At 40.2% G+C, this 18,989-nt stretch overlaps 1 protein-coding gene across 1 annotated transcript; it reads left to right on the forward strand.

Moving 5' to 3' along the window:
* The first annotated feature begins 7,175 nt into the window (after positions 1-7,175).
* Positions 7,176-16,299, forward strand: DYNLRB2 (dynein light chain roadblock-type 2). Its single transcript, XM_060130971.1, has 4 exons — positions 7,176-7,297; positions 9,501-9,576; positions 15,070-15,237; positions 16,079-16,299. The coding sequence occupies exons 1-4, from the start codon at positions 7,295-7,297 to the stop codon at positions 16,120-16,122; spliced, it is 291 nt and encodes a 96-aa protein (XP_059986954.1). The 5' UTR covers positions 7,176-7,294; the 3' UTR covers positions 16,123-16,299.
* Positions 16,300-18,989: the final 2,690 nt, after the last annotated feature.

Below are 18,989 nucleotides of genomic sequence, written 5' to 3' on the forward strand. Positions count from 1 at the left end.
TAGCTATTATATTTTATTTGCTTTTCAATACAAATATTAGAATAATCTTCTGTATATCTACAAAAAACATCTTGCTGGGATTTTGACAGGAATTGTGTTAATCCTATACATCAATTTGGAGAGAACTGACATCTCCCCATTTATTTTGATATTCATTTTCTTCAACTGGCAGTTTATAGTTTTCAGTATACAGGTCCTATGCAAGTTTTGCTAGATTTACACCTTAAAATTTCATTTCTAGAAGTTGTTTTCATAGATTCCTTCGCATTTTCTACACATTCAATCATGTTATCTTCAAATAGGGACAGTTTTATTTCATTTCCAATCTGTTTGCCTTTTATTTCCTTTTCTTGCTTTATTGCCTGGCTAACGGGCCCAGCACTGTGTTAAAGAAGAGTAGTGAGAGAGGACATCCTTTCCTTACACCCAATTTTAGGAGAAAAGCATTCGTCTTTCAACATTAAGAACATTATCTGTAGCTTTTTTGTAGATGATCTTTATAACGTTATAGAAGTTCCCCTTTATTCCTAGTTTGCTGAGTGGTTCATGAATGGGTACTGAATTCTGTCAAATTCTTTTTTTGCATCAACTGATTAATCATGTGATTATTTTTTTCTTCTTTAGCCTGTTAATACAGTGGATTACATTGACGGATTTTTGAACCAACTTTGCATCCCTGGAATAAACTCCAGTTGGTAATGGTATATAATTCTTTTTAATTGCTAATTCTATTAGCTAATACCTTGTTAAGGGTTTTGCATATACATTCATGAAAGATATTGGTCCATAGTTTTCTTTCCTTCCTTTTTTTTTTTTTTTGTACTGTCTTTATTTGGCTTTGGTATCAGGGTAATGCTAACTTCATAAAATGAATTAGGAAGGTTTCCCCCTTCTATTTCCTGAAAGAGACTGTGTATAAACCATATTAATTAGTCTTCAAACATTTGGCAGATTTATTTGGTGAATCTCCAGTGGAAATTTCTTTTGGGGAATTTTCAAATTATAACTTCAATGTCTTAAATTGGTACAGGGGTATTCAAATTATCTATTTCAAACTGGGTGAGATTTTTTGGTGGCTGATTTTAAGGAATTGGTCCATTTCATCTAAGTTGTCAACTGTATGTATGCAAAGTTGTTAATACTGTTCCCTAACTTTTTTATCTCTGAAAAGTATGTAGCTTCATTCTTGATGCTGCTAATTTGTGTTTTCTCCCATTTTATCTTTGTCCATCTTGCTAGATGTTTGTCAATTTTATTCATCTTTTCAAAGAACCAACTCTGATTTTTCTCTATTTTTTTTTCTGTCTAAAATTTTTTTTTATTTCTGTTCTTATTTTTATGATTTACACTCTTCTGCCTCCTTTGGGATTATTTTCCTCTTCTTTTTCTAGGTTCTTGATATGAGAGCTCACATGATTAATTTAAGATGTTTTGTCTTTTCTAATGTAATAATTTAGTGCTATAAATTTCCCTCTCATCACTGCTTCAGTTGTGTCCCACAGTTTTGATATGTTGTATTTTCATTTTCATTCAGTTCACTGTATTTATTTACTTACCTTAAGATCCCCTCCGTGACTCGTGCATTATTTAGAAAAGTGTTATTTTCCAAGTGTTTGGAGATTTTACTATTATCTTTCTGTTACTGATTTCTAGACTGACTCCACTGTCATTGGAGAACATACTCTGCTTGATTTTAGTTCTTTTAAATTTGCTGAGGTTTGTCTTAAGGCCCAGGATGTGCTCTATGTTGGTATATGCTCTGTGGGCACATGAAAAGAATATATATTCTGCTGATGTTGGTTAGAGTGTTCTATAAACGTCAACTAGATTCTGTTGGTTGGTGATGTCAAGTTCTTTATCCCTGGTGAGCTTTCTGTGATTCTTCTATCAATTGTTGAGAAAGGGGTGTTGAAGTCTTCAACTATCATTGAAGATATGTCTACTTATCCTTTTAATTCTGTCACTTTCTGCTTTACACAGTTTGCAGGTCTGTTGTTTGATGCATACCTTTTCAGATTTGCTATAACTTCTTTGTGGATTGACCATTTTATCGTTATATAATTTTCCTTTCTATATCTGGTAATTTTCTGTGCTGTGAAGTCTACTTAATCTGAGATTAATATAACCACTCTTGCTTTACTTGGATTAATGTTTACATGATATATCTTTTTCCATCCTTTTATTTCCTACATACCTATGTTATACTTGAGGTCAGTTACACATAGCATATAGTTAGGTCATGATTTTAATCCACGCTCATGATCTCTGCCTTTTATTGGTTTCTTTTAACTGTTTATATTTAATGGAATTATTCATATGCTATCATGGGGTGGCAGCCCAGGGTCTCCACATGAACTTCACTGAAACTGCAGGGGGCAGTTATCCAGACGGATGAAAAGTACCAACTACCTACTCAGCCTTGTCTGACAATACCCTAGTGGTGACTGGGGGGATTACAGAAAGGTGAGGGTGGAAGTCTATACTCACCACTTGGCCTTTACTAGTGTTTGGCTGGACTAGAGTGGTTATTTTCTAAGTGTTTCTATCTTGTTGGCTGGCCCTTTCCTGGTCCTCTGGCTCCAGAGTTGGCTTGTCTCGGTGCTTTTTAAAATTTCTGTGCCTATTGGCATTTCTGGGTGACCAGCTTCTTCAGTTCCTAGTCTAGAACAGATGAGGCAAAAAAGAAACCCAGGTAACTTACAATTATGTCATTCCTTGGGTCACAAGGTCCCTAGGCAATATGACTGATTTACTCCATCTGTCAAAGTCTTCTTGTGTTTGTACATATAATTTCCAGGATTTTCAGTTATATCCCATGGGAAGAAAAGGGAAACGTACATCTATTCCATCTTTCCAAAAGCAGAAATCACTGGTCATTTTTTGAAGAATTCTGACAATCTCTCCATTAACTGGTATGTAATCGTTGATATATCAGAATTTAGTTCTACAATGATATGATTTGTTTTCTGACTGCTCCATTTGTTTTCCATTCCACTGTTTGCCCTTTTCTCTTTTAGATTATTTGAACAATTTTTAGTAATTCATCTATTACGCTATTTTACTATATCTGTTTGTATACTTTTTTTATTGGTTGCTCTAGGGATTATACACCTCATTTCAGAGTCTACTTAGAATCAGTACTTGAACACTTCAAGTAGAATGTAAGAATACATCCCTTTAGCCTCCCCACTTTATGTTGTGGTTATTTTACACATTACATTTACGTACTTTGAACAACGTTTTGTTTTCAACCATTAAACATATTTTGAAGACTCAAGAGAGGAAAAACAGTCTATTACAGAGATCAGAAAGTTTTTTCAGTAAAGGTCCAGATAGTAAATATTTTAGGCTTTTCAGGCCATACAACGTGGGGGTAATGATTGGGAATGGCCATGTGGAAGCTTCTGGAAGTGTTCTATTTACTGGCCTGGTTGGGGGTTACACGGGAGTTCACTTTGTGGTAACTCACTGACTGTATGTTTTCTTTTATGCACCTGGCCTTTGTTAGTAACTCACCAACTAACTTTTGTTTTTGTGCACCTAACTGTTTTCTGTGTTATACTTACCAATGAAAGTAATTCTGAAACTAAGTAGATCAGAGAGCTTGAAAAATATATACATGAGTATATCAGAGACCTTGGGACTGAATTATCAGGAATAAAGAGCATGGCTTCCTTATTGCTCCCTTCAGTCCTTTCTTCTTTGAACAAAACTAATAGACCAGGAAATAAAACAGTGTTCCCTCAACCCCAGGACACTGAGAATATCTACTGAGTGCAATGTACAGAGATGGGAACTGATTGCTGGAGCTAGAAGTTTAAAACTGGGAATTGTGAAAAAATGAGATGAGAGGTAGATGGATTACATTAGATGAACATTCTAATTGAAGAACTTGGGAAGGGGAATAAGAAAACAAAGGGAAAGATGTTCTTCAGGGGGAAAGTCAATAATACAAATTCAGGATTTTTTCGTAGGGAGTGCATGAAGGAAACGGAGGTTGAAGAGAAGGTAGTCAAGAAAGAAGAGAGGAAAGAAATGGGAAGGAAGTAAGGAGGAAAAGAGAAGGACATACAATAGAAAGAAATGACACAAGAAAGAAATGTGGTTAAATGATCCATATTGGGCACCTGACACAAACCAAGCATTTTGACACCTCACATCAACTCTGTAAGGTAGATACTGTCTTTCCTATTTTATATACGAGGAAAGAGAAGCCCTGAGAACTTACTTTACTCACACAGACACACCTAGAAACATCAACTCTACCTGCATGTAAATCCAAATTCTGTGCTCAACAAAGATTCCCTTATGGGAAGTAAATGCTTACGTTACACTTCAGTCCTGGAAACAATTACCCTAGAGGATGCCTTTGTCCTAATAAGAAGTAGAAAATGGTTGATCTTCTGAAACCCTAAATATGCAGTTCTGTAACTCTATGGTACTGGGTCAGTTGTGTGTAATACTGACATCACTGACATGTTCTGATTCTGCCTCAGTATTAAGAGATATTTTCAAAGAATCTAGTGTACACTTTTTTAAGCAAAACCAGTAGAACACTAGAAGTTCTGTTTAAGTTGACAAATGATGCCTTATCTTATGAGAAAATGGGCACAAAATATATTCCATGGCTCAGTATTAGTATTTGCCAACTAGCAGGAATGCCACTTTCTATGTGGAGTGGTACAGAAAACCCCAAGAGAAAACTCTAGCTCATGAAGTCACCTGGATTTCTTCAGATTAAGCAGAGAACAGAAACAAATTATCAAAGAGATAGACCCCAGAAGACAATCATCTCTCTTTGACAAAATCATATGTGAAGAATAGTAGACTATCTTCACATGGACCACAAGTTTGGGGGTCACTTCAGAGTACTTGCAAAAAGTATTATTCACTAATTCTTTCTCTTTATTTCAAAGTTACTTAGCACTTACTGTGGGTCAAAAGAAGTGGTGAGGGGATGGATGGGAGAAGAGAAAAGGGAAAGAGGGGTTCCCATGTACTGAGGATGGGGTAGGAAACATGACAGACGCTGCTGCCAAGATACTTTATACAGCACAGCTCCGGATATTCACTATAGTCCCCCAAAATGTATAAAAGCTAAACCAAGCTACCTCCAAGGAATAATTAGAAGTGAAAATTGATAAAGAGAAAATGGCTCATATTCTCCTCATTGATTTCCTGTGCACAGCGAGTCAAACTTGACTGTTGATTGCAAGTCATTTTGGGTACTCCTTATTACTTTTTCTGCAGTTGGCTACTCCTGTCAGTGCCTTTCATGCTCGAGTCTTTCTTTGCTCTAATCACAGCTGTCAGCTATTGAATGAGTTTGACATCCTGACTCCAGAAACGAGGGGATTCACACCCCATGCATATGCAGTCAGTTCCTTCATTAGAGCTGACTGACATCAGAGATAACACGGTGCACTGCCACTAATTTTTAGAAGCAAAACAAATGGCTGCACAATCAAGTAGGAATCTCCTGGATCTGATACACCCAGAGAGCCCAAGAATCTGTATTTATACAATTCAGCCAGTATTGCTGTAAATGCCTACACTTTTATCACTGAAAAGCGGTATAAGCAATCAGTGCAGAGCTGGATCACACACACACACACACACACACACACACACATACACACACACCACAGACTCCTCCCCCAGAATCTTAGTTGCCCATTCCTAATCATCTCGGTTGGAGTTCCAAGTGTTGACTGACAATGGGCATGAGTTAGCTATTGTGACTTGTCTTTTTGAGAAGCATAAGTTTCTGAAAGAAAAAAGAGGGGGGGAAATGACAGTGACCAGGATCACCTCCTCCACCAAAAAAAAAAAAAAAAAAAAAATTCAGCAGAACTAGAGCTTCTGAGAGTGTTTCTGCACATAACATCATAAAATGATAAAACTCCAAGTTGAAATGGATCATCTAGTCCCAAACGACCAAGTCTGAAATTCTTCTAGAGCATCCCTGACAAGGACCTATTCAGATTCTAGCTGACGTTCCTAGCAATAAGCATGCCTTGTTTGCTGTGAGGCTGCTTACTGGAAATAGAAGCACAAACTGAATCAGTATTATAGGGAGTCGCTATAGCATCGCCCCTACGGAGATGCATCCCCCCCTCACCACTTGCATTTAGTACTTAGAGTTTAGTCATCAAAGCCCTCTTCGAACCCCAGGTCTTCAGGACGACCCCAACCACAAAATTTTCCTACTGTCCCTCACACGCAGTTGGTTTCTTCTTCCCAGGCTACGAAGATATATCCAATGCCCTTCAAAAGATCAAGGGACTTCTAACCATCCCTAATTGATCTTTAACTTGTCTCCTCCAACAGTTCCTTAAACACCCGGTGGACCGCTCTTCTACGGCGATTTGTAGAACCTCCAGCACTACCGCCTGCAATTTTTCAGCAACTCAGAAGGGTGGGCAAATAACTTTATAAAAAATAATTAAATAAAGCTCCTGATGGATTAAACAAAATCGCTAGGAAGCAGCCACCCTCCAACGGAGAGAAGAGCGGCTTGGGGGTGCTACAACACATGAGAACCTAAGACGTAAGATGGCGCTGCACCTACGGTTTGGGAGATGGGGACATGTGAACTGATGGATATATACATGATTGTACTATTCCATACTGCAGTATAGTTCTTCTTTAATTAAAAACAACAACTTCCCCTGGTGGGCGGGGGGTACAAACCCCTACACAAGGCAGCGCCACAGGAAATACTCCGAGGGTCACTGGGCAGCTGAGGCTATACCCAGTATCACCCCGGAGTCACAAGGACCCACCCCGGTTTATCTGCTCCACAGCACGTATCACACTTGGACAGTATTGCTTCGTTTGTCGCATTTCGTCTGTCTCCCCCGCTAGAATGTACCACAGGCCCAGGGGACGGGACGGGGTAGGTGGTCAATATATCGTTCTTGAACGGGGAAGTGGCGGTTACATGAACGCGTACCTCAAGGAATGAATGAGTGAAAGGACGAACGAATGACCCGGAGCCTGGCCTAAGCCCCTCAGCTCTCCTCATGCCCAGCGGCCCGCGGGCCGGGCGCGCCCCAGGTGAGCGCTCGGAGCCACGGTCCCCAGCCTCCGCCTACGGCGGCCGGGAGGCGTCAAGCCACGTCAGGGCGGAAGAACCTGCCCGGAGGGGCCCGACTCGCGCGCACGCAGGCGCGGGCACCCACGCTTCCGGGAGGTTACTTCCTCCCCTGTCTCGTAGCAACGGCTGGCAGCGTTGCTGACATTCCGGGCAGCGGTGGCACCGAACTGAGCTCAGAGTCTCGCCGCCCGCGCGATGGTAAATCCGGGGGCTCTGTCCGCGACCCGCCGCTCCAAGGGCAGCGACCGGCAGGGGACCTTCGCTGTCCCGCTCCCGGGGCCGGGGCGAAGGCTGGGGTCTCCAGAAGCTTCTGGGAGGAGTGACACGGAGACCCTGGAGGGACCAGAGGGCGACCGTGGAGGGAGGGAAGAAGATGTCTAGATGGGGGAAGCTATCTTGGGGCATAGATATCTGGGGTGGGGGGGTGACTTCTGAGGGGTGATACTTGTGGAGGGAGGGTATCGAGAAAGAGAAGAGAGATACGGAGGGGATGAAAGGTCCTGAGGGGAAGGAGAAATCTCCATGACGGCGAGGCAAGTTTGAAAAGGGGAGCGGCGCGAGGGAGAGGAGAAAAATCACTCTGAGAGGGAAGAAAGAGAGGGGACAAGGAACGCAAGGAAATGGAGAGAGGGGAGAAGGAGTTATTGAGAGAGAAGAAAGGAAAATAAAGAGGCAGCAGGAATGGGAGGGGGAGGAGAAGAAAAGGAAAATGGAGACAGGAAGGTTTGAAAAAGAACAAAGTGAAAGCAGAGTTTCTTTTTAAGAAAGGAATGAAAAGCGATGGGAATTAAGAGACTGTATTGGGGGGCTCAAAAATCACCAAAGGAGAAAACACCTGGGAAAAGAGAGGGAAAGGCCGGGAAGATCAGCGAGAGGCGTTTGGGAGAGAAGTAAAACAGAAAAAGATAAAACGAGGGCAGCGGTTGTAAGGACCTGTGGACGTTGTCTTACAGATGGCAGAAAACTGTAGTAAGTCATTGATCCCTGTACAGCTATTACGCTTTAAGTTCAGTGTTTCCCAGCGTGAGATGCAGACGTTAGTTGCTACTTTAAGATGGCTCAGAAAACCAAAAACCACAGAGTGAATCACATCAGAGAAAGTTATTCCTCTTTTTTTTTTTTTTTTTCAGCCTTTAGACTATATCCAGGAGAGAGTTTCTGGCACTGTTAGGTCGTTAATACCACTATCCTTTGGTAGTTTTGATTTTTCACCTGAAGGGCAGACCTCAGGCTCAGAGCTTTCATTGGGGTAAAATTTAACAATATGTTCTCTCTTTGTTTTGTTTGTTTTTATGGTTATTTCTGCCTATGACAAATGATACCAGATTTACATTTGTGGTAATGATGTATAATTTCCTTTTAAAATGCATTTAAGCTTTTAGCAGTGAAATAATTTTAAGAATGTGCTGGGTAAATAATATAGATGGTATTCATAATGGCAAAAATTATAAATCTAGTACATGAATGCCTGAAATTTAGAAAACACCTGCTGTAGTGGTGGAAAGAGGAAATAAGTGCTCCCACCCATATTAGGGACAAAAGAAAACTGTCTTTTGACTAAAGCAACATAACGTTCACCTGTACAATGCTGGAAAGAAAAATATATCATAGATCCTCATCAAGAGACTCTGCAGAATACTGTTTGAATTCAGAATATCCAGTGATTACTCAGTTATGGAAAATATGCAGGCTGGGAAAAATTATTCTTGATTTTAGCATTTGGAGAAGGCAAGAAACTGGTACAATATATATAGTCTATGCATGTGATTCAGAAAGCTGAGTTTAAAACCCAGTAGTGGGGTTCCAACATAATCATTCATGGTTGAACGTTCATCTTGCACTGAGATCCAGGCTGTGGTTACCAGTAGAATCCTGGAATACACTGTTTTTACAGAGTATTTTGAATTTAACCATCTGAACTCCCAATTAGGTGGCATTTAGGACTGAGAATATGATTTCTCATTAAGTGATGCTTTTAGACAGAAGGAGGCAGTGATACAGCTCTATAAATATTTTTTAAATCTATAATGTAGAAAAGAGATTTTTCACTTGAATACAGAAAGATCAATGAATGAAAGATGACCAGGAGCAGATTTCTGTTCAACAACATAGGATACTTTTCCAGTAAATAGAGACAGATAAAAATGGAGCGAGTTCTTGTGAGGCAAGAAGCTTTCTGTCTCAACAAGAGTTCAAGCCAAGATATTTGTCAGGGTTGTACGTAGAGGGTCTTACATAGGCTTGCATATGGGACCTGACAATTTCAAAGCTCTCTTCCAAAAATCTGAGCTTCTAAATCTTAGTTTAAGGAGATTGGAGAATAGGGGTCTTTCAGAACATTAATTATGACTGGGGTCACCACAAAGACTCTTTGGTTAATTTTCTTCCTGATCTCTTCCAGGCAGAGGTGGAGGAAACCCTCAAGAGGATCCAGAGCCACAAAGGGGTTATAGGAACGATGGTTGTAAATGCAGAAGGTAAACACCTCACAGGCTGCCCTCTTGACAGGCAGAAGCCGACCAAGAGCCTGTTTGTTGTGTGAAGCCTTAGGCAAACATCTTGGAATTTTAAATCAAAAGTATACCTTGTATATTTTAGCCAGAGCATTTACTCATCATACATCTATTGAGTATCTATTAATTACATGTCAAGAACTCTGCTAAGAGGTAGGGAGATAAACATTAATAAGACATGCCTAAAAACGCCTATATATTCCTAAGAAATGCTGCACATTGTCTAATTTTTAAAGCTTTGGTAACTCTCTTCTAACATTTCAGGAGTATCAATAAAACTATTATATTGAAGATAGAAAGAATACCATTGTTGGCAGTTTGCTTTCGTTTTAACATTGTAAAGCGTACAGAGTTTCAATCTTCATTTTTAAAAGAAATTGTTCCTTTACCGTAGTTAATGAAATCTTTGAGAATTAATTTTAATGTAATTTATAGTATAGTCTTTGTGGTTATAGTTTAAGAGGGGCCAATACGTTTCCACCTGTGAAATCTGTAGACTTATACCAGAGACTTGCCTATTCACAATCCCCAAAGCCTTTTCTCTGGCACACTGTTCCATGCTCAGCCATGGTGGCAGCCTCTTAAAGGCCTCTGCTGGCTTCATTGCTGATTGAGGCGTTTGCAAGGGCAAGAGGTGCCACAACCCCCAGAGCACTAGTTGAAATAAGAGTAGCTACTTCACACAGTCCATGGTACAACCATGGATCTGGTACATCGCCAGCTCAGTGCTTGGCAACAGACTCTCACAGCTAATCATTATTCTGGAGCAAATCCATCAATAAATATTTAGTGAGCAACTACCCACTGAAAGTCTGTTTAAACTCTAAACTTCAATCCCTTATCATTAAAAATGCAAAATAACCTACTTTACTGGCGGCTGTGACAATTAAGTGAAATAATAATTGTCAAGTGCCCGGCACAATACCTAACACTTAACAGAATTGTAATTAAATAGTTCTGTGAATGTGGGAATTTTTAATTTATCTGTACAGATAAAACATTTGATGTGTTTTACAAAATAATAAAATAAAATTTTAATAAACTCAGTGTCAAATGAATATAATAAATTCACCCAGCTTGAGTGATCAGGAGGGAGAGGACTTAACATCAGCCTACAGGAAAGTCAAGAGCTATGCCTCATATTTCCAGGAAGCGGTCCAGCCCAAGTCCATGGTTCTGGTTGAACTGATTTTAGTTTCAGGCATTTGCATAAACTCTGCCACACCCCCTAAGATAGGTTACTTGCGTGACTTCACAGAGATGCTTTATTTGTTTTCTTTGGCTGCCATAACAAAGCACCACACACTTAGTGGCTTAAAAAAGATTAGACATTTATTTTCTCTCAGTTCTGGAAGGCTAGAAATTGAAATCAAAGTGTCTGTGGGTCCAGGCTCTCTTCAGAGGCTCCACAGGAGGATCCTTGCTCGCCTCCGCCCAGCTTCTGGTGATTTCCAGAGATCCTTGCTGTTGACTGGCCTGTAGGTGCATCACTCCAGTCTCTGCCTCCATCATCGTGTACGTTCTCCCCTCTGTGCTCTGTTTTCTCTTCTTATAAGGACCCGTCGTTGGATTATGTCCCACACTGATCCAGTATGACCTCATTTTAACTAATTCATCTTCAAAGCCTCTATTTCCAAATAATGTCACATTCTGAGGTTTAGGGTGGGCTTGAATTTTGGAGGGGACACTCTTCAACCCAGTCCAGATGCATTCACCTGTGACACCCTGGACAATGTATCTAATGTGTTACTTTGGAAGACTTAGCCTAAAGTACATAATCCTGGCAATAGGCTTCAAATGGCTGAAGAATATCCATACCTTATGATATGTAATTCCACCCCTAGAAATCTGGTTAAGAGGTGATGAAGAAAAGATGTAGGTGCAAAGGATATTACGGAGGCGCCACATATAATAGCAGTAAATAAACAGACAAGTACATAAAGCCCAACAGTAGGGAAATTTTTAAACTTATTATATAATATTTACTCAGTGAACCATTACTCTATTTAAAGTGTTGAAGAATATTTAGAGTCATGAAAAACTACTCACAATATTAGATGAAAAAAAGCAGGAGACGAAGCAGTAGCCAGCATCTTCTAATCCTAAATACGGCCAGGCAGACATACACTCTGAAATATGGAAGAAAAGGCAGGGCTGTGTTACGGTGATGATCTCTGAGTGGTAGAATTAAAAATGACTTTTGTTTTCCTGAGGTCTCTCAATTAACACTCTTCTCATCCAAAGGCAACAAAATACTACTTTTAATACCCATTAACTTCTAATTAACCTCTACTAGGATAAGGTTGTGTTAGGATTCAGGGCACTTTTCTGAAAGCCAAATTAACCTTCTTCCCAAAAATATAAATGAGGGGCTTATTTTTATGGTCGGATTATTAACAACCAGAGGATATGACAAGGATGTTTACTAACAGCATATGGTATAAGTGTGTGTGACCAGAATGAAATGAAATACTCCATCTCAACAGCCCAGTCAATTTTAGATGAAAGTACCATTTATTACGGTGCAGCTTTGCAGCTCTCAGAAGTCCCATGAAATGTAACACTGACAATATTTAACTAAGCTAGTGTTCATGTGTTCTTGTTCTGTACCCATGGCTTTAGTCCACTAGTTCTAGGCAAATCATTTTAACAAATTTTTAGGTTTTAATTGTGGCTAGGTAGGCCTTCTACCCCACGTTTATCCATTTAGATCTCATCCTCTGCCATGTTAAATAGTGTCCTTTGGTTTCACTATTATTGAAACATAGACTTCTTATTCATGACAATAAAGTGGACTTATCAATTTAGCCCAATGCTGAGGAGTATAGGTCTTTGTTAGATTCTTTGTTAACACTGGTTTCCCATTTACAAAATAATTCATTGTTTACAGTATTGCAGTTCTGATCACAGAACTAGATACTGGTGAACATGTATATTTGTTTCCCAGACAGTCATATCTGTCATATATTCTCATGTATATAAGCCTGATTTCTGCAGACTCTTAATTTTAAATATTCTTGACATTTCTAACAATCCGTCATTTGAGTTTCATTAGGTTTTATCAGCCATCCAGCCAATTCCTTTTATTTTTGAAATATAATCTATCAACCAAATGTACAGTTGAAGAATACCAGCTTACTGGGATCATGATGAGTCATATTGTAAAGCAGTGTCATAAGTTCAGGAAGATAGAATATATACTCTTTGTTCTAGAAGGTACATTTTAGGAATTTATCCTACACGTGTATACAAATGTGAAATGGCATGCACACAGACATATTCTGTAGCCTTGTTTATAAAAGTCAAAAATTGGGAACAGCCCAAATGCCTGTCAGGAAGATATATTAGTTACAAGTATTACAAAGCATCCATTCAACAGTCACATTACACAGACATTAACATGAATGACCTAGCCTTATGCGGACTGAATGGAACAACTTCCCGAGTGTATTAAATGAAAAAAGTTAAGGTACAGAATAGAAAATGATACAGTTAAAGAATACAAACACAAACATACTGGAATAGACTTAGAATATCTCTGCAAGGACACCAAAGAAACTGAGAACAGTGGTTACCTCTCAGAAGGGGAGGTGGGTGAATTTTATACTATGTGCTAAAATTACTTCCTAATAAATTATTTTTTAATTACCTCACATAGTCTCAAGCAAGAACTCAATAAATATTTGTTGATTGATTTTTTTTTCCAAGGGTCTACAGTGGATATGAAAAACTCCAAGAGTTTCCATGGTGTGCACTTATCATTCAGAAAGGCTAGCCCTTTTATTTATTGACTTGGATCATGAATAGACTGACTAAGTAGGCCTGAGTATCTGATTCATAATCCTGTCATCTACAGTTTGAATAATTTATTCTGGTTGTATTTCTTTTTTGACACTGAGCAATGCAGACTTTGTAGGTAGTTGCTCTTCATGATGCAAAATAAAACTGTTTGGTCAAAAAGTGCCCTTGAAAGGTTGAGTGCTTGCTATACTTCAGTTTCCTGCTTGTTAAAGACACATGCCTTGTGATGGTTCATCAGTTGTGAAAGACAGAACTGACTTCTGGAGAAAAAGTGGCCAAGAAACAATAATACAGAAATTAACAAGTTTTCTGTAAAACCTTCCTTAATTAGGTTTTCCTGTAAATACTGCTGTTGCCTTCTTTGGCAAGACCTGCTCTGGAGAGAATGGCTTTCTTAAAAAGAAATTAGTCTGTTTCAAAGTCAGAGTTGAGGCTCTCAAAAAGTTTCATGAAAAACAGGTAAAGTCCCAAGTTAGAAGCACTCATCTTCTTTACCAGTTTCTGGAGCTACATTCTCTGAGGGAAAACCCAAGAGAGCCACGTCAGCCTTTTTTATTGATTGGCCTTAATTCAGGTTCTCGAGGAACTTGACAGTGATCCCAAATTCACCTTCATATGTCTCCCTAAACGCAAGGCACATCTGCAAATCAGATCCCTGGAATTCCCTGGTTGATCTGGTAGTTTTCAAAATAACATGAAGGCCAGTTCTGATTAGACATAGTATATGTAAAATACCTAGCACAGCACCTGTTCCATAATAAGCGCTGAGTGACCTGAATGGAGCTGGATTGATATGAACTGAATTGAATTATACTTGCATATTCGTCTGGCTAGATTTCTCCAGTTAAATTAATAGCTTCTGTTTTAAACTCACATAATGAAACAACAGAGCACACAAGTAGCCAAATTTAATCATGCTTAAACCAAGAGTGAGTGCAAACCAGGGAATGCCCAGCCGAACTGCAGAGTCTTCGTTGCTGTATTTTCTAGCATAAAAATTAAGGTTTGCAAAATCCCATATGAGGAAGTTACAAAGAAATTCTGAAAATCCCTTTTGATACACCCTCTAGCATGTGCAGTGATATCCCCTTTCTATTTCTGGCCTCAGGGGAGAAACTAGCACCATGTCACAGACCAAGCATTTCACAGTGGACTCACCGTAGACAGGATGCTTAGGGGAATGCATTTTGTATAGTAATATGTTAACTTAGTACTGAAATAATCAATTAACAACTTCCAGAAGACTTGTGTACAAAAATGTTCATCACCATTAGCTACAAAAACAAAAACACACTACCTAACAATCCAACAGTGGGGGGTTGATTATATTATGATATATCCCCAAAAATACTAAGTCTACAGCCATTAAAAATAATGTTGATGGCATCGTCAACAAGGACAGCTTGTATGCTATAATTTAAATGAAGAAAAAAGCAACAGTCAAATATGTAATTATAGTTTGATGCAACTAAATTTTAAAATCCACGTAATGGCAAAACGATTGGAAGGAAATAAAATTGTTACCTTTGAGTGATACGAGCCATCACTTTTTCTTCCTTTTTACAATTACAGTATTTTCCAGTATTTCTACAATGCACATATTACTTTTATAATCAAAATAAAAAATGTTTAACCCCAAATTAAATCTCGTACCAGGCATTCCCATCCGAACGACCTTGGACAACTCGACAACAGTTCAATATGCAGGTCTTCTTCATCAGCTGACCATGAAAGCCAAGAGCACAGTCCGTGACATTGATCCTCAGAACGACCTAACTTTTCTTAGAATCAGATCAAAGAAACATGAAATCATGGTAGCTCCAGGTAATTTGGCATTTCTTTTCATTATTTAAGGCATCTTTTTACTTTACTGAATAAAAGCTTTGTCTCAAAGACGGGGAGTGTGGATTTTAACATGCAATATGACACATAATGCTCTTCAATGACAAAATGAAGAAGTTTGAATGTGAAAATTCCGTGAAATTAGTAAAGACATTGAATTTTGCCCATTTGTTTTTGTTGTTAGTAATCAAACCATTTAGGAGGTGTAGGTTTCCTGTTATGTGAACTTACCACACAGACTTTCTGAAGAGTGGGAGAAATGTCTCCTGTCCAGGGGATAACGTCGAGGGCAGATCAAAGGTCTGTAGGGTCTTAAACTTTCCCTGGAGTAGAGCACATTCACTGGGGCTATCAAAAGACAGCAGCCACAGAAATACTTCTTTCCTTGAAGGAGGTACATTCACAGTTTTAGTGGACGTCAGTGTAAAACAGGACTCACGTTCCTAAATCTAGTCTAGAACAAACTTCGCTGTAGTACAACTGTAAAATCAGAGTTACCCCCAAACTAAATAAAGCTTTCCCTGCACCTTGGGTGTTCTCACCCAAGCTGCACATTGGAATCACTTGGAGAGCTTAAAAAAAAAAAGACTGATACCTGGGACTCCACCCCAGACCAATAAAGACAGAACCTCTGGGGCTTGGCCCCAGGTAATGGTATTTTCTGAAAGCTCAACAGGTGATTCTGGTGTGCAGCCAGGCTGGGAACCCACTGGTCTACACAAGGTCCAAGTGATGTGTTGAAGAGAAAAGCAGATTAGCTGAAGTATTCATTTATTAAATTTAATGTTTAGGGTGGATTAACTTTGTCCATATCTCTCCACAGATAAGGAGTATCTTCTGATTGCCATTCAGAATCCATGTGAATAGACCTGCAATGGCCAAGTTCTGTCCTGGGACTCCAGGCTGAAACACTTCACTCTTTAAAGATTCCTAAAATTATAATCCAATCTAAATGATCTTTTGGATATTCCTTTCTATTTTTACATTTAAACTCTTCTACATGTCTCATTTAGTCCGTTTCGAATGTATTGTAAATTTGTGATTTAGCTAGATAATAAATAAATTCTGGTATGTATGCCTCATTTTTTTACGATACACAAAACCAAAGAATTCTAGTGAGAAGACAGCCTTCCTTGAGACAGTTCTTTTCGTCTAGAAGTACTGGCCACCAAGAATTAGAATAAGTGTGATTCTGCCCATTTTACTGACATGCCAGGGAGTTTCAGTGGAGCAGAGTGGGGCTAGGAGGGAAGCAGGGCGTCCCAGCCCTCAAGGAGTTATAGGTGCTTTCCCAGCTTAAACGAGGGCGGTAAGAAGTCAAGAGGGCAGTTCTCAGTTGGGTCAGCGCTGCCCCCTGCGAAACTCCTCAGGCCTGTCCTTCCATCACACCAGCCTGAGGGGACCAGGAGTGGGTCCTGAGAGAGGATGCACACGTCAAAAGCCACCTAGAGAACTCCAGAGGGTTTATTTATTTTACTAGATATTTCAGACATTCTGAAAATAATGAAAATGATAGAACAAATATAACAGATTTCCACAACCCATATAGAATAGATGTTAATCTTTTGCCGTGTTTGCCTTATAACCTCTTTTTTCCTCTAATTAAGCATTTTATTTTGAGATAACTGAGGATTCGTGTGAAACTGTGAGAAATAACATAGATCCTGTGTACCCTCTACCCAGTTTCCCCCACGGCAGCATCTTTCAAAACTATATTACAATATCACAACCAGGAAATGGACATCGATTCAGCCTAGATACAGAGCATTTCCATCACCACCCGAGCTCCTCGTGGTACCCTTTTGTAGCAACCCCCCAACCGCTGGTACCCACTAATCTGTCCTCCACTTCTGTAATTCTGTCGTATCAAAACAGTTGTTATATAAATGGGATCCTACAGTACGTAGCCTTTGGAGATTGACTTTTTTAACTCAGCATAATGCTGTTGAAATTCGTCCAAAAAATAAACATTATGGATACAGCTGCAGCCCCTCTCCTCCTTTGTGCCTTGGTCCCCTCCTTCTCCGGAGGATCCTTGTCAGGATACACAAGTCACCCTGCATGGGGGTCCACAGACGCTTCCTCCTAAGTGCCCACAACTCCACAACAAGCCAAGAGTGAGGAATGGTGCAGGACAAGTTTAGTTCTGCCACTGCCAGGGCACCAGCTTGCATCCTGGCAGGCTACAATAGCCCAACCCAAGCAGACAGTGGTCCGAGCAGAGAAGAAGGGCCAAGGCAAATCCCTCAGGTGAAAGGGGTTCACTCTCCACGTGGTGATGGTAGAGGAGACGGGCCAAGGCTGAAAGGGACCACGGTGGCTGAAGCCGAACAGTCAAGCCTATCCACGCAACAGACGTCAGCACCCCACTGCGAACCTCAGTGCCCCTGGAAAGTGGGACCCACATGAATATACTGAAAATGCTCTCCAGGTATTCGCAGTGCGGCTTCAGGCTGAGATCCACTGCGGTTCCTCAACAGTGGGTCTCACTGGGGTAGTGAGGAGAGTAGCCCAAGACACACATAAATACAAGTTCCATCCGGGAACAGCCCTGGGGTTCTCCCACATCATCAAGCCAGCTGAGCCCTAGATTTACAAGGAGGATGCTGTCTCTCTCTCCGGAGAGAACAGAACAAATGAGGAAATGAGCTTAAATTACAGCAGAAGTGAGTGCTTCTAAAAAAGTGAGATGAATAAACATCAAAGAGATTGCAGGATGGAGAACCTATACTATAGCACGTATTAGACTTTCGAGCATTTTCCCCACACTTTTTGTTTTAAAAAATTTCAATTGGGCTTCCCTGGTGGCGCAGTGGTTGAGAGCCCGCCTGCCGATGCAGGGGACGCGGGTTCGTGCCCCGGTCTGGGAGGATCCCACATGCTGCGGAGCAGCTGGGCCCGTGAGCCATGGCTGCTGAGCCTGCGCGTCCGGAACCTGTGCTCCGCAACGGGAGAGGCCACAACAGTGAGAGGCGCGCGTACCACAAAAAAAAAAGAAAAAAAAAACTTCAAAGTTGCAGAAGAGGAGAGAATGAACACCCACATAAGCTTCACCCACATTCACCAACTCAATATCTTATAACATTTGGTTCATATATATATGAACCATATATATATATATAACACCCATAACCCCAATTTCCTACTTAAGAAATTTATTATTGATACAATAATATCATCTAATATAGTCATGTTCGAATTTCCTCAATGGCCCCAATAGTGTCCTTTATAAATATTTTTTTGAATCTAGGAGTCTATCAAGGGTAACATTGCATTTGGTTGTCATGTCTCGAGCTGTTCAGCTGTTTTTAGAACCCCTGTGTTCTATTCTCCCCCTCTAGGTGGTATCGAATTTGTATTTGTTCTCCCTGGAGTCCCCAGGACCATCTGCTCCGCAGCCTCCTTGAGCCCCTCCTGATTGGACCCAGATGCAGCCTGTAATTATAATTCAGCCCAAGAGCCGGTCTTGGTCACAGGTGAGTGCTTCCCCTTCCTTCTGTCATGACTCAGAGACCAGACGAACCACCATGGACCCAACCTCATCCTTCAGCCAGTGAGGTCTGGGTACCAGAATACCCACTCGCCCGGGCACAGCTTCTATGTGTGCTGACAATTTCCATCATAAACAACATCTTGTTAGAATCCAAGCAGCAAGGAAATGCACTATTGAGGGAGAGGATCACCGATATCATCTATCTGACGCCTTGGTTTTACAGGTGAGGATTTCACCTGAG

Source organism: Lagenorhynchus albirostris, chromosome 19 (assembly GCF_949774975.1).
Source record: "Lagenorhynchus albirostris chromosome 19, mLagAlb1.1, whole genome shotgun sequence".
Taxonomy (NCBI): domain Eukaryota; kingdom Metazoa; phylum Chordata; class Mammalia; order Artiodactyla; family Delphinidae; genus Lagenorhynchus; species Lagenorhynchus albirostris.